The sequence below is a fragment of the Crocodylus porosus genome, unplaced genomic scaffold (assembly GCF_001723895.1).
Source record: "Crocodylus porosus isolate Cpor-Errol unplaced genomic scaffold, CroPor_comp1, whole genome shotgun sequence".
In the NCBI taxonomy this organism is placed as follows: domain Eukaryota; kingdom Metazoa; phylum Chordata; order Crocodylia; family Crocodylidae; genus Crocodylus; species Crocodylus porosus.
The window spans coordinates 197470190-197484817 of record NW_017728906.1 but is presented as its reverse complement, the minus strand read 5'-3'; the positions used below and the strand labels follow the sequence as shown (position 1 = coordinate 197484817).

The window sequence follows — 14628 nt, the reverse complement described above, 5'->3', positions numbered from 1 at the left end:
CTGTCATACGGCCCTCAATGGCTTGCCAAAACTCAGTAAGTGGCCCTCCGCCCGAAATAATTGCCCGCCCGTGGCATATTCAGACAAATCTTTACTCTGAGTTTGTTCCCAGCAGGGAATTCAGGGTTATATACTTGAACGCTGTTGTGCTTTCTAGACACGATGTCCCCCTCTGCAGTCAGTTACCTTTACATTGCTTCCACTCTGAATAAACTGTTCCACTGAAGAGGACGAGCTGACCTCAGATCAGAGGTCTGACTGGTGAAACACCAAATTAATATCCTTTCTCTGCAAGCAGTACACTAGCTGGGCTGTCCACCCTGGCTATGACGAGTGGTGGGTGTGATGAATTATCCTCTGTAATTGCTCTCACCAATTGCAGTTCAGTTTAGTAGCATAAATCTGCAGGTCCCAGCATCTCCAGCTGAAGGTGCTCATCGTCCAGTGTCACAATAGACATATTTCTTCCATTCTCACGTCTATGGGAGGGTGACTACAACCATAGGCAGTGGAAGGCTAGGGCTGACAGCCCAGTTGTGCCACCTCCGTGCCCTGCAGCTGTGGTTTCGTGCCTGGTGCTCCCGCCACGCACTCCTCAGCTGTGTACAGCAGCAGCAATGTGCGCCAGCCCCATTACGGCCATGCAGGAGGGAGGGGAGAGGGTCAGGCGGCACGCTCCGCACCGCATCCTGCACCAGCCCCACCAAGTCATATTTTCTTCCGCCGTGTATGAGCACAACGCAACAGTGAATTTGTCAGCATGCTGTTTCACGTGCAGATCTTCACGCTGAACAATATGATTCAGGAATAGCCCCGGTTGGTTCAAAATCTAATTTGTATAACACATTCCCTCAAGAAGATACTGGGGAGTGGTAAGCAATGTGAAATACCTGATTGACTTGCAATGGAGAATGTTACAGATATGCGTGCCTAGTTTGCTTATGCGATTCCTCCAGGGAGTGTGCTCCGATTCTGCTCAATGCCTTCTCTTGTCCCCAGTGCACAAAACTTTGTTGAGATAACGTTGGTTCTTGCTCTAAAGGTCTTTCCATCATCATACCACTAACTTGTGCACCAGTTTGGATGGTCCTATTGACTTAATGACCTGCAGAGGTGACCATTTGGCCATGCCTTTGATCCTTGGAAGTTTGGGGTTCAAATCAAACTGAATTTATGACCCCTCTTGGTTTTCTTTCAACCTCACTCCCACTCTTTGTGTATCATGTATTTTGAAAATGCACCTATTTATAAAGCAGCAAACTAGATGTCGTGTGTGTGTTGTGTGTGTGTGTGGGGGGGGTTCTCATTTTGGTTAGCAGTGGTCAGGCTGCCCATTGTGGAGGAGGGTAGGAGCATGTATTTGAGTGCTGTTGTTTGATCTGGGCTACAAACAGAGTTTGTGTTTGTCCCTCCATAATGCTTTTCATGGGGGACAAAACACAAGTGTCCAGATGTCCTTGCTTCTTGTTGCACCACAAATGATTAAAAAGGGCTGCACAACTCCTAGTAACAATTTTTGCTGCTTTATCACAGGGCATGTCTGTACACTTTTGATGCACTAGGTGTGCCCTGGCAATTCCCCTGTAGGGGATTCTTGAGTCACATGTCTGCAGGCTTGGGGATGGGGTCCCCAGGCCATGCTTGTAGATGCATGGCACAGGAATTCCTCTGCAGGGGATTCCTGGGACATGTTTCATGCTGCCTGGCCCTGATCCCAGGTGCCCATCTGCAAATGTGGAGCAGGGACCCCACAAATGGTTCCCCAGACATTTAGATGCACACCCCAGGTTGTAGCCAAGCATGCAGGGTGCTTGTCCCACAGAATTGTGCCCCCAAAGCTCCAGGTGTGGCAGGACTCAACCCAGTGGGACAGTGGCCCCAGCCGATGTCTGAACCAGCTAGTTGAGCAGACCAGGACGCATTGCAGCATAGCTGATTCCACCACAATAAATGTTCAGAGCCTGTTCATAGCCTCACTTTTAGGATCCTTGTTGCCAGCCTAGGAGGAGAAAGATAATGCCTGGAAGGCCGTGGAGGCCATTCATACTCACCCTGTTTTGGAGCTAAACATCCAGAAATGAACCCAACTGGGAAGGTTTAGTCTTCCTATGTGAGCCTGAGGTGCTGAGTTCTTCTGCTTACCCTCACCCTCCCTTTCCTTTGGTTTGTTTTAGGGGGACTATGTCTGGATGGACCTCAAAACTGGTCGGGAATTCGATGTTCCCATTGGCGCGGTGGTCAAACTTTGTGACTCCGGGCAGATCCAGGTGGTGGACGATGAAGGCAATGTACGTATGAAGACACAGCGGACTGTGTTAATTGCTTCTGTTACTGTTGCATGTTCGGCCCCTAATTACCATGAATGACTGGGAGTTGGAGTACAAGTTGGACAGGTGCAAAGCCTGATCCTCAGCCTATTATAGTGAATAGGGTTATTTCCATTTTCTCCAGTGGACTGGGACCGTGTAATAGGACATCATCCCTGCCCCAAAGCACATACATGGAAGACAAGAAAGTGCAGTAAGTTATAACAAACAAAAGGGGAAGGAGGAGGGGGCAAGGAGGGCTGTGGCCAGATCATGCAGCCATACAAAGTTGTTCGTGGATGCCACTTCTGTTTCACACCCGGTTAAAAAGGTTTGTTTAAGCTTTTGCCTGTTTCCAGTTGTATTACTGCTAGTGTTCACTATTATGGCCCTGCCACACATTCAAACTAAAGCTGGGTAGAAACCAGTTTACTCTTTTTATAGCTGGATGGACACTTTTATGGTGCAATAATTACTTTATTGTGTGGCTGGTCTAAATTTATTGTGTGATTAACTAGTTAATGTGTGGCAGGGGCTTAAAGAAGGAGGGTGATCCAAGTGTTGGGCCTAGGATGGGACTTAGGAGACCCAGGTCAGTCCCCTGCTCCATCACATATTTTAGTGGCCTGGGACAAGATCCAGAAGAGGCCTTGGGTACCTAAGTTGGGTACTTAGTAGGAATGTAGGGTTCCCTATACACATGCTCCAGGGGGGAAGGAGACGTTTTAATTAAAGCAGCTTTCGGGAGCTGCTCTAATTAAAATGCCGCATGTCACATGAACGATGCGGGCCCCTGGAGGCTGGGGGGGGCAAGGTGGCGGGAGCATTGCGACAAGCGGGGGAGCTCCCATAGATGCCCCCAGTGGTGTTGGCAGCAGGGGTGGCAAGCGGTGACCGCCCACAGGTGATCTTTTCGACGGCGCCTTTTTGTAGGGGGTGCACCGCCATGCTCAAGGGGTGCATGTGCACCCGTGTGCACCCCCTACGCATTGCCACTGGCATGTCATGTATTCAGCACCCCACATTTCAAAACCTTCAGGCACATAACACAAATTAGACACTGCGCTTCAGCTGCCCAGGGGGCCCAAGAGGCCTGCTCTGAGCACACCCAGTACACCCTCACAGTATTAAGTGTAGCACCCACTGTCACTCCTACACAACCACAGCCTTGTCACAGCTGTGACACTGCCAGAATCAGGGCCCAGCACCCAGGAAAGTGCTCTTATCTCTGGGATACAGCATCAGGCCCTCTCTGGAGGCTTTCTTTCCAGATCCAGGACTCTTATTCCTCTCTCGCACAGTTTATGGGAATGGTAGTGCCTTCAGCCCAGCCTAACCTGGTGGTTAGGGCACTCTTTTTGGGAGTGAAAGACGTAGGGCCTGAAACCCTGGGAGAGCGATGGGAGTTCAGACACCCCTCCCTTTTTCAGCGTTTCCTAGTATCTAGCCTAGGCATTCTTCATGTTTGGCAGGCGTACTGCTGTGAATCCCACTCCCACTCCCCATTTCAGGGCTAGAGAGCTTGGGCATCAGTGCTGAGTTTGTGAAATCTCTCTCTGGAGCCCAGAGCCTACCTCCTCGGTCTGGAAATGTTCAACGCCACTGTGCCCAGGTCCATTTACCCTTCCTTAGCCCATCTGTAAAATGGGTATAATAGTACTGCCCTTCATCATGAGGGTATTTTAAGGAAAAACATGTTGAAGAATGAGAGCTTACTTACCTATTCTGGTGGTAGAAGCCACAAAAGTATCTTAGGAGGTGGTATTTTTAGTGAACTCTGTTCCTGCTACTTGTTCCTCTCTTCTAATATCAATCCTGTGTATCAGTCCTGTTCTCAAGTTCCCACAGATCTCTTCAGGAGCAGCGATCTGCAACATTTTCTCATTCCTTTTCAAAATAGCTTAGACGGCCACATGATGCAGCACAGCAGCAAAACATGAGCTCCCGGTTGAATTGTTTTAAATTCCACCTTTATGTTTCTCTCTGCAGCCAAAAAGGAGTTTCTGAACCTCCTTTTCTGGTCACCCAGGGATGATAAAGTTGCTTAATTTGATATCAGTCTGCAGATGGGTGGGGGGAGGGAACCAAGGCAGGGATGATTGGAGTGGTCTGCAAAACCCACCAGAACTGGCCCCCGAGATCATAAAGGCAAACGAGTCCCGAGATTTCTTTGATATACCAGTATTTATTTATTTGCTTATTTATTCGATGCATATGCCATCTTTACCAACAAAGGCTCGGGGCAGCTTACAGCAAGAAAACAGAGCTTACAATAAGAGAACAGAGTCCCTTGTAAAACAGGAGAGCAACAAGAGAACAAAACACCTTAACTGCGTACTAGACTATCCAGATAAGACACAGACCCTCCCCCAAACAATATCTCAGCCAGGCTTTGTTTGCTGAATCCTTGCCCAAATAGGAAGGTCATTGCGTGCTACTGAAAGATATCCAGATTTGGGCTTGGATGTATTACAACAGCTCTTACAGGTCCCAAGTAAGATAACCCTCCATTGTTGCAGCAACTGAACATGCACAGACCAAGAGATGGGTCTCCACTGTAAAGATAAAGAACAGGATTTTTTCAGAAATGCAGCTCCAGGAGAGGACAGATGATTTTTAACACACTCATCTCGCTCGGCTTTACCGGTCATAGGAAGGGCATTCAGAATAGCGATCCTTCTAGCATAATATCCTGTCTCTTCAAGTGTTTCAGAGAATCTGCAACATCCCTCCAGTCTCAATCCCTCCATTCATACCCTGACACCTGAAACTCTAGTCTTCCTCAATATCTCGCTTTAATCCTATTCAATATAACCGTGCACTTTCTTATTGGCACGAGGCCTGTCTCTTTTGCTGATGCTGCCAAAACGGTGTAACGAGGCTGGAGAATAACTGTGTAACTTTGTAAAGAGGCCGTAAAGAGCCGTGAAGTAGGCTCGCATCCCATGCACTCAGCCTTTCAAAACCCCTTTATGCTACCAGAGCAGAGTGAAGCAACCTAAAAACGTCAAGGACAATCGAGGCCATAAATACCACGTTCTCTGTTTTTGGATCCTGCTAAGCTACATGACTACCTCGTGGCAGTGAGTCTTATGAGATCGTCAGTGATGTCAAAATGCAGGCGTCTGTAAGAAACATGCATGCAGCCATGTATGATGTCAAAATGATGTCAAAATGCAGGCGCCTGTAAGGAACCAAAGTAAACTCAACGTGGGACCAAGTCCCCGTATTTCTAAATGCTTTCAATCCGTGCAGCCATCTGAATAGGGGTCTGTACTCTCCTCGATACACACTCAGGCTGTCCTAGATGTCTCCTGTCCAGGGGGCCACACTCTGGCCTGGCAGGATGGCTGTGTCCTGGTCTTGCAGCAAACTGAGACAGCTCCCTCGACTGCTACTGTAAACCATAACGGCTGCCAAGCACTGAGAAACAGTGCTGTGCTGCACATATCCTGTCGGTGCCTCATCTACGAAGGTGCTTTTGTCTCCTGTCACCGTGCTGCCCTCAGGATGTCATGTCGGGCCTGTTTCCCCTTTCTCCTTGCAGGAGCACTGGATTTCCCCTCAGAATGCCAGCCACATCAAGCCCATGCACCCAACCTCGATCCATGGGGTGGAGGACATGATCCGTCTGGGCGACCTGAACGAGGCCGGGATCCTGCGGAATCTGCTCATCCGCTACCGGGAGCACCTCATCTATGTGAGTGCCGATCCCAGGAGAGCCACCTTGCCCCAGCTAAGCAGTGCTTATTTCTTTTCTCTCCTGATCTCATCCAAGCCAGAAGCCCCTAACGGGGCACAGCTACACATTCATTAACTTTTAGTACCTGTAAATCACAGGTACTAACTTAGTGCACTGTAATCAGCTCTACTGTGCATTAGCACCGGCACATGCTTTTTAAGTGACGCTAATGTGCAGTAGACTAATTCTGCTGCACATTAGCTCGGTTTTTTCATGCTGTGCTAATGTGTAGTAGAATTAGCCTACTGCACCATTAGCGTCTCATGTAGACACACTCGCTGAGTATGCCTGTGCCCAGCAAGATTTTACATGCTATTCAAACAGGGCATGCGATGTCATTGTAGGGGGAATACATGAGTTAAAGGAAGAGTTTATTTGCTGCGTGGTAATTAAACTGGAGTCCTTTAGTGAGGCTAAATGGGGAGCACACTTACCTCTCTCTCTGAGCCGTACAAGGATTCACACCTAAAGCTGGCACCACTAAGTAGGGAACACCTGCATCGCAACGAGTACTGGCGTTTGGGTGAGAGGATGCCTGAGGTTCTGGCTGTCCACGTGGAAGTTAAAGGTGCCAGGGCTGAGGGGATGAGGAGTGAACTCCCTGCACTTGCCTTTGCTCCCTTTGTTTTGCCAGCCTTGCTGTAGGTTTTACGCAAGGGGGAAATAGCCGAAGACTCAAAACCATATCAGACTGTGGTATCACTAAGGTGACAACAGTGAGAGACCAAAACCTGAATGAGGTCTAGCGGGTTGTGTGCATTGCGACTTGATAAGAAGGCAGCAATCTCTAGAAATGGGAAGCCATCAAAGGAGATAACCCTGGGTTGGGGGGCAGGGATGAAGCAATGACCCTGAATTTCTGTGTACTTGGGTTTTTGTCAGCTCTTTCGGTGTGACTTTTGGGGAATACCCTACCCAACAGGACCACTAAACTAGCCTTGCAAACAGCATCAAGCCTAGACTCCTGGCAGCCCCAGGTGAACTTTTAGTATCGGGGCCCCCCTTTGCCAGAGATAATGATAATAATAATGATAATAAAAGTTGCCATTTTTGGGCCCCCTTTCTTCCTGGGACCCGGGTGGCCAACCGGTTCACCCACGCCTGTGTCTGGCCCTGCTTGCAAACCCCACCCAGGACATGAAAGTCAAGCTGGCTTCTTGCCGCCTTATGCCGGACTGCTGGTTTGAGAAATTCCACACCTCTGCAGCCCTTCCTTAAGTGACACCTGTTCATCTCTTCCCTGATGTTAATTGGAGCTGCATGTGTTTAATGGAAAGTATAATCTGGAGTCAAATGGAGTTGTTCTGCTCCAGCTCTGCGAAAGAATACAACTCCAAAAGACAGAATTGCCTTTCAGAGTCCCTGTTTTAACAACGAGGAGTAATTATCCATGTTAGTCTGATGTCAGGCTGAAGGCAGTGCGGAGGAGTTCAGATAGGCATGAGCTTTGACAGGTAGCAACCTACTTCATCAGATCCTATGACTTCATTGTGAAGATGAATCCATTTCAAATGACAAAGGAGGTTGTTGTCTACAAAAACTCATGCCTGTCTGAACTAGTTATTCTCTAAGGCTAGGGCCATACATTCAAAAAGCCTGAGCCTGAATGGATGCAATCTTTGCAGGTTAGTCTAACCTGGCTAGTCGAAACCAGTTTGTGACTGAAAAGACATCCCCTCTGGTCTGAAAAAAACATGCCTGCAATGTCTCAGGCTAGAAGCCAGGGAACACTAGAGTAGCCCTCCCTTCCCTTGTACAATGCTGAGCTGAGGGGGGCATGGCCAGCAGGATGCTCTGATTAGGGAGGGGTTCCCCCCTCTCCTGACCAGCCCAGCAGGGAATTGATAACACAGTGTTTATCACCCCATTAAGAAAACAACACGGGGACACTACCAGCTACCTGTTGATTCTGCCTTTGTCCCATATGTCACAGCATGAACTGTAGCCAGCATATGGTCTGCTAGCTAATGGTGAGAGGTCTCTGTGTAAGGCAGTGGGGATGGGGGAATCTCTGCTTAGCAGGGCATGAGGGGGTGAGGAGGGAGCAGGGGGAAACAAGGCAGACACCTGCAGTCTCAGCCGGAGCTCCAGCCAGGGACCACAGAGAGTCCTGCCCAGCCCAGAGAGCATGCCAGGGGCATCTGGTTTAACTTAAACCAGCAAGGGGTCTGGGACAGATGTTGCATAAACTGGTTTCATAGTTTCATGCTTAGTTGGGTCGGAAGGGACCTGAGCAGATCATCAAGTCTGACCGCCTGCCATGGCAGAAAAGAATACTGGGGTCAAACGACCCTGGCTAGGTGTCTATCTAGCCTCCTTTTAAAGACCCCCAGAGTAGGACTGAGCACCACTTCCCTTGGAAGTTGGTTCCATATCCTAGCCACCCTGACAGTGAAGTAGAGCCTCCTGATAGCTAGCCTGAATCTACTCTCTGTCAACTTATGGCCGTTATTCCTTGTTACTCCCAGTAGTGCTGGGGACAACAGGGACTCTCCTGTTGCCTGCTGGTCCCCCTTGGCCAGTTTATAGATGGCCACCAGATCCCCTCTCAGCCTTCTCTTGTGGAGGCTGAACAGATTCAGGTCTTATAGCCTCTCCTCGTAGGGCCTGCCCTGCTGCCCCCGATCATGCGAGTGGCCTCCTCTGGACTCTCTCCATGTTGTCCACATCTCTCCTGAAGTGCGGCGCCCAGAACTGGACGCAGTACTCCAGCTGCAGCCTGACCAGCGCCACATACAGGAGAAGGATCACCTCCTTGAACCTGCTTGTGGTGCATCTATGGATGCATGATAAGGTGTGGTTAGCCTTCCTGACTGCGTCCCCACGTTGGCAGCCCATGTTCATTTTGGAGTCTATAATGACTCCAAGATCCTTTTCTGCCTCTGCACTGATGAGAAGGGAGTTCCCCAGCCTGTAGGTATGGTGCTGGTTCTTCCTCCCCACGTGCAGCACCTTGCACTTGCATCTGCCCACCCCTGTAATCTGTCCAGATCTAGTTGTAACACCTCCCTCCCTTCTAGTGTGCCCACTTCTCCCCACATATTAGTATCATCTGTGAATTTGAACAAGGTGCTTTTCACCCTCTCGTCCAAGTCGCCGATGAAGATGTTGGACAGTGCGGGCCCGAGGACCGAGCCCTGGGGGACCCCACTGCCCACATCCCTCCAAGTCGAAAATGACCCGTCCACCACTGCTCTCTGGGTGCAGCCCTCCAGCCAATTGGCGACCCATCTGACTGTGTAGGCATCAACACCACAATCTCCTAATTTTTTAACAAGAATGGGGTGAGAGACAGTGTCCAAGGCCTTCCTAAAGTCCTGAAAGACTATATCCACCGCGACACCTGCATCCAAGGATTATGTGACTTGGTCATAGAAGGCCACCAGGTTGGTCTGACAGGACCTGCCTCGAATGAACCCATGTTGATTGCCCCTAAGCATACACTCCCCTGCTTGCCCCTCACAGATGTGCACCTAGATGTTTTTCTCAAAGAGCTTCCCCAGGACCAAGTAAAACTAACAGGCCTATAATTTCCTGAGTCCTCCTTCCTCCATTTTTTGAAGATGGGAACCACACTGGCCCTCTTCCAGTTCTCTGGCACCACACCAGAGCACCACAAGTGGTCATACAGCCGTGCCAGGGGTCCCGCAATGACCTCAGCTAATTCCCTCAGCACTCTGGGGTGGAGGTCATCAGGACCAGCTGATTTGAATACGTCCAGTCCCTCCAGAAGTTCCCTGGTCTCCACACTGACCCTGGGCCTGGCTGCGCCTCCCCTGGGACCATCGGGGATCCTGGTGGGGGGGATGACCTGGTCCCTGCTCAGAAAAATGGAGGCGAAGAAATTGTTAAATAGGTTAACTTTGTCATCTGGTGAGACCACCAGATTTCCTAGTGTGTCCTGCACAGGCCCCATGTTACCCGGTACCTTCTTTTTACCTGCTATGTATTTAAAAAAAGGATTTCTTGATATCCTTGATCCAGGTTGCTAGTCCCAGTCCCATCACTGCCTTGGCTTTCCTGACCGCCCCGCTTCAACCCTGAGCAATGGAGGTATAGTCCTCCCTGCTGATGGCCCCTCCCTTCCATTGGGTGAATGCCTCCTTTTTAGCTTTGAGATGTTCCTGGATGCTTTTGGTTAGCCATGTGGGCTTTGGAGCACTCTTGCCCCCTTTAATCCATGATGGGATTGCTACCCTTTGAGCTTGGAGGATCGTCTCCTTCAGGAGTGACCACTCTTCTTGGACTCCCAACTCCCCATCCCTCCAGGACCTCAGTGCCTCCCCAACTAGTCTCCTTAGCTCAATTAAATCAGCCCTTCTGAAGTCCAAGGCTGCTGCCTTGCTGCAGGCCTTTGCCACCCTGTGCTGGATGGTGAAAGACCCAAATCAGTCTTTGGTTTGACCCAAATCAGTTAAGTCTGATACTACATTCAACCAGGTTTATCTCAAACTGGTTCCAGCCATTTTCAAACAGTTTATATGCACTGAACATCTGTTCTGTTACAAATTTAAGCCAGCTACTGTTCACTTAAACTGGTTTACATGTAATGTCTGTCCCTGCCTTCTGTTTTAACAGACTGTGGACAGTCAGGATCCTTGTGGGGGCATGGGATGTCCATTTTTACTCCTGAAATAAAATCTACCCACAGCGTGTGCCTGGGTGCTGCTAGCTGATGGGGCCAGACAGTCCATGCAAAGAGGTTTGAGCTGGGCAATACAGGAGAACTTGTAAATCATATTTAAGTATTCAGTAGTGCTTTGTGCACCTGCAGACTTTTTTTTTTTGCAAGCTATTGGAAGGTTTCATTGAGAGAGGAGTGATTCATGGACTGATGGATTTTTAAAACCATAGGGACCCTGAAGATAAACGACTTTGATCTCTTATCTTATATGACACAGGCCAGAGATCCTCAGCCAGGAATTTTTCCAGCAAGCATATAATTTCTGTTTGAGCTGTAGCATCCTTTAAAAAAGATCCCCAGTCCTGAGTTACAGATGGCAAGTGATAGAGAAGTCACCATATCCTGAGATAAATTGTTCCAATGCTTAATTACTCTCATTGAAAAATGTGTTCCTTAACTCCAGCAGGAGCATGTCTAGTTTCAGCTTCCTACTTTTGGATCCCATTGTTACATCTGTCTGCTAGATAAAAGAGTTGTCTTTAGCCTAAAGGGTCCCAAGATTTCATTCAGAGGGGCACCCAAACATTTGGATGATTAGTTTTGCAAGGTTCCCAATATCTAAAACCCTTAGGTAAGCAAAGCCCACTGGAGGGCTCACAAAAGTAGGTTTCCTCACATCTAGAACAAGATCCACGCCTCTTTGTACAGCTAAATCTGAATGGCACACACTAGACCTATTTGGGAAACTTTTGATGAAATGATTTTTAGTGGGGTCCGGTAATGCTGACTCGCCAACAACTTTTCCCTGGACTGTAACATTTTTGATGAAAACCAGCCTAGGAAAGCTGAAGCTCTCTGTATGATTTAGTCTCTGCCACTCTACCCTGTCTTTCCCTGTATCTCTTTCTCAAGTTAGAGGACATTCTAGTGCCTGTTTTTGGTTCAGTCCTTCCAGGTAGACTGGAATTATAACCAGATAAACCTTTTCTTTTGGTATTTTGGCATGTCTCCTCCTTGCCTCTGATGGAGTCAGAGGCACACAAGAAAAATGTTATTTGAACTTTTTCCAATTGTCATATAAATATTAGGCTTGTATCCAGCAACTGCTCAGTTCTCTGGCCCATGTCATAGAATCATAAAAATCAGAAAATTAGAGTTGAAAGGGACCTCAGGAGGTCATCTAGTCCAACCCCCTGCTCAAAGCTGGACCAGCCCCAACTACATCATCCCAGCCAAGGCTTTGGCTAGGTGGGTCTTAAAAACCTCCAAGGACGGAGATTGCACCACCTCTCTGGGAAGCCTGTTCCAGTGTTTTACCACCCTCCTGGTGACAAAGTGTTTCCTAATATCTGACCTCAGCTTCCCTTGCAGCAATGGCTCCTTGTCCTGTCATCTGCCCCCGCTGAAAACAGTCCAGCTCCATCCTCTTTGCAATCCCCTTCAGGGAGTTAAAGGCTGCTATTAAATCCCCTCTCAGTCTTCTCTTCTGCAGGCTAAATAAGCCCAGTTCCTTCAGTCTCTCTTCACCAGTCATATGCCCCAGCTCCCAACGATTTTCATTGCTCTCCAATTTGTCCACATCCTTTCTGTAGTGGGGCCCAAAACTGGACGTGGTACTCCAGGTGTGGCCTCACCAGTACTAAATAGAGGGGAATAGTCACTTCCTTGGGCCTGCTGGCAACATTAGTCTTCTTGGCAATAAGGGCACACTGTTGGTTCATATTCAGCTTATTGTCCGCAGTAACCCCCAGGTCCTTTTCTCATATGTTGTGAGACAATATGATCTTTGTAGATTAAATCAGCAAGGTACCGGTGCAGTCACAATGTATTTAGTAATAAGCCACCGGTCTTGTTTTTGAATGAGACACCTTCAGTTTTGCAGAAAGTAGTCCACAATGCATTGCTAGATACTGCACTGCATACTTTTTCAAGGTTGGGAATAGATACAAGGGTTGTGGGGTTAAGAGAAAATGTCCTTCTGAAAATCTCCTGGCAGCTTTGAGTAGAATAAGGATTCATACTTTTGTTTTACTAGAAGAAAATGTGGTGATGGGGTGGAAAGGGTTAACGTGGCCTTGGATTAGCACATGCAGTTAAGAAGATTGGTAAATCAAGCTGGTTTATGAGGAACAAATAATTGTCTTGGTTAAGGTAATGATCTGCAACTTTGCAGTCTTGTCTTCACACCATCTTTGGGGCTGTCTTATATTTCTTAGAGTAGATTTCCCCTGGGTTCCAGTATTGTTCTCTCCTTATATGTGGAGATGGTTTATGAGCATCATTGAGAGTAACAAGCCAAGTGCTTTCCACAGCCAGCAATGTACGTAGGTCATTAGTAGTTTCCCCTTTTATGTATGGGGAAATGGAGGGAAGGGGAAAGTTAATAGCCAGCATCTACAATACTGAGTGACCAGTTCTGTTTTAAGCACCTGGATGAGCAAATGGATGTTATGAGCATGCCGCACGTCTCACAATTGTGTTGTTTATTTTAAATGCCTAAATTTATGCAGTTGAGTTTGACATCAGTGGCCCCAATCACTTGTCCAAAGCCTTAAAAGGAATTGGAGTCAGAGCCATAACTGGAAAGCAGGACTTCATGGAATCGTAGAGAAGTCAGGCTGGAAGGGACCTCCATCTGTGAACTAGTCCAGCCCCCTTCCTGCAGCAGGATCAGCCCTATCCAAACCATCCTATACAATCCATAATCTAACCTCTGAATAAAACCACCATCATCCACAAGACATCACACCCTAACCTGCTACAGGTAAAGCAGAAGGACCACAGCAGCCAACGTCCTGCTTCTATGAAATGTTGTCAATACATGCTCCAGTGATCTGGGTAGAGGGCCATGCCCCCGCTAAAGAGGAAGGCAGCCCCCCAGTCCGTACCAATCTGACCATGCGGTAAAATTCCTTCCCCAAATGTGGCCATCAATATGACTCTGAGTGGAGGGGCAAGATTTTCTAGCCAGGACCCTCCAGCTTTAAGTCCCAGCAGGAGCACTGTCCCACCCCAGAGAGCCCTGGCGCACATGTCCAGGCTCTCAGCCCTACGCTCTGGCCCACAGCAGCACCCCATCGGCCACATCTGCAATCCAGTATGTCTGTTCTAAGGTGCTGCTCAACTTGGCATGAAATATTGAAATAGTCATTGAGAGAAGGTGCCTCGCCTGCAGTACGTCCATATGTCCTAACCACCAGGTTAGAAAGCCATTCCCTTTTTCTCTTGAGCTGAATATTGAAGTGGCTTATACAAGATGGAACAGCCCAGCAGAGCAGATCAAGAAAAATCCCCTCCCTTTGTAGCCTCTAGCCTGGTGTTTGTCTCCCTGGTCAGGTATGGGAGACTGGGGTCCAACCCCTGCTCTAAAATGAGTGGAGGATGGGCGTAAGTGCCCTAAACACTGACCTATTGATGATCAGGGGAAGGCACCTCCATCCATCTTGTGAAACTAGCCTTGAGGCATTTTTCGGACAGAATATTCTGGTACAGTTTCAGGAGCATCACACACGCTTTTTTTTCCGTGAGAAAATAATTCACCACTATCACATCAACCACCTCCAGTCAGAACATCGACTATGGCTCAGCAACGGCGTTCTTGGCATGCAGCAGACATGGTGCTAGTAGGCTTTGTAAGGAGGTTTCTCTGTGGTGGGAAAGGTGGTGGCTTCGGTGTGTCAGCCGTAGGGTAGGGTGACCAGGACGTGGAAGATGGAGTGGGAAGGACCTATATAGACATGCTTCAACGCTTGGTGTAGGTGCGCAGGAAGAGCAAAAGGAAAGGGATTTTAGAGAGAGTCGGAGAAAGAAAACCAACAGCTACTAAGATGGTGGGAGACAGAGGACTGTCCCATGAAGATGCTGCTGTGTCAGGAAGGAATAGTCTCAGGCTGGTCGTTCAGCAGTGCCAGGGACCATGCCTCTCAGAGCCCGGGGCACCCTACCATCCTCAAGTT

General features: G+C 48.5%; 1 protein-coding gene across 4 annotated transcripts in view; it reads left to right on the top strand.

The window, feature by feature from the left end:
• Positions 1 to 14628, top strand: part of MYO7A (myosin VIIA) — a 160908-nt gene that overhangs the window by 62892 nt on the left and 83388 nt on the right. For all 4 annotated transcript variants that reach the window (XM_019530449.1, XM_019530448.1, XM_019530446.1 and 1 more), the window contains 2 exons: positions 2175 to 2288; positions 5854 to 6006. In XM_019530449.1, coding sequence (XP_019385994.1) covers positions 2175 to 2288; positions 5854 to 6006 — 267 coding nt within the window. The remainder of the gene's footprint in view (positions 1 to 2174; positions 2289 to 5853; positions 6007 to 14628) is intronic.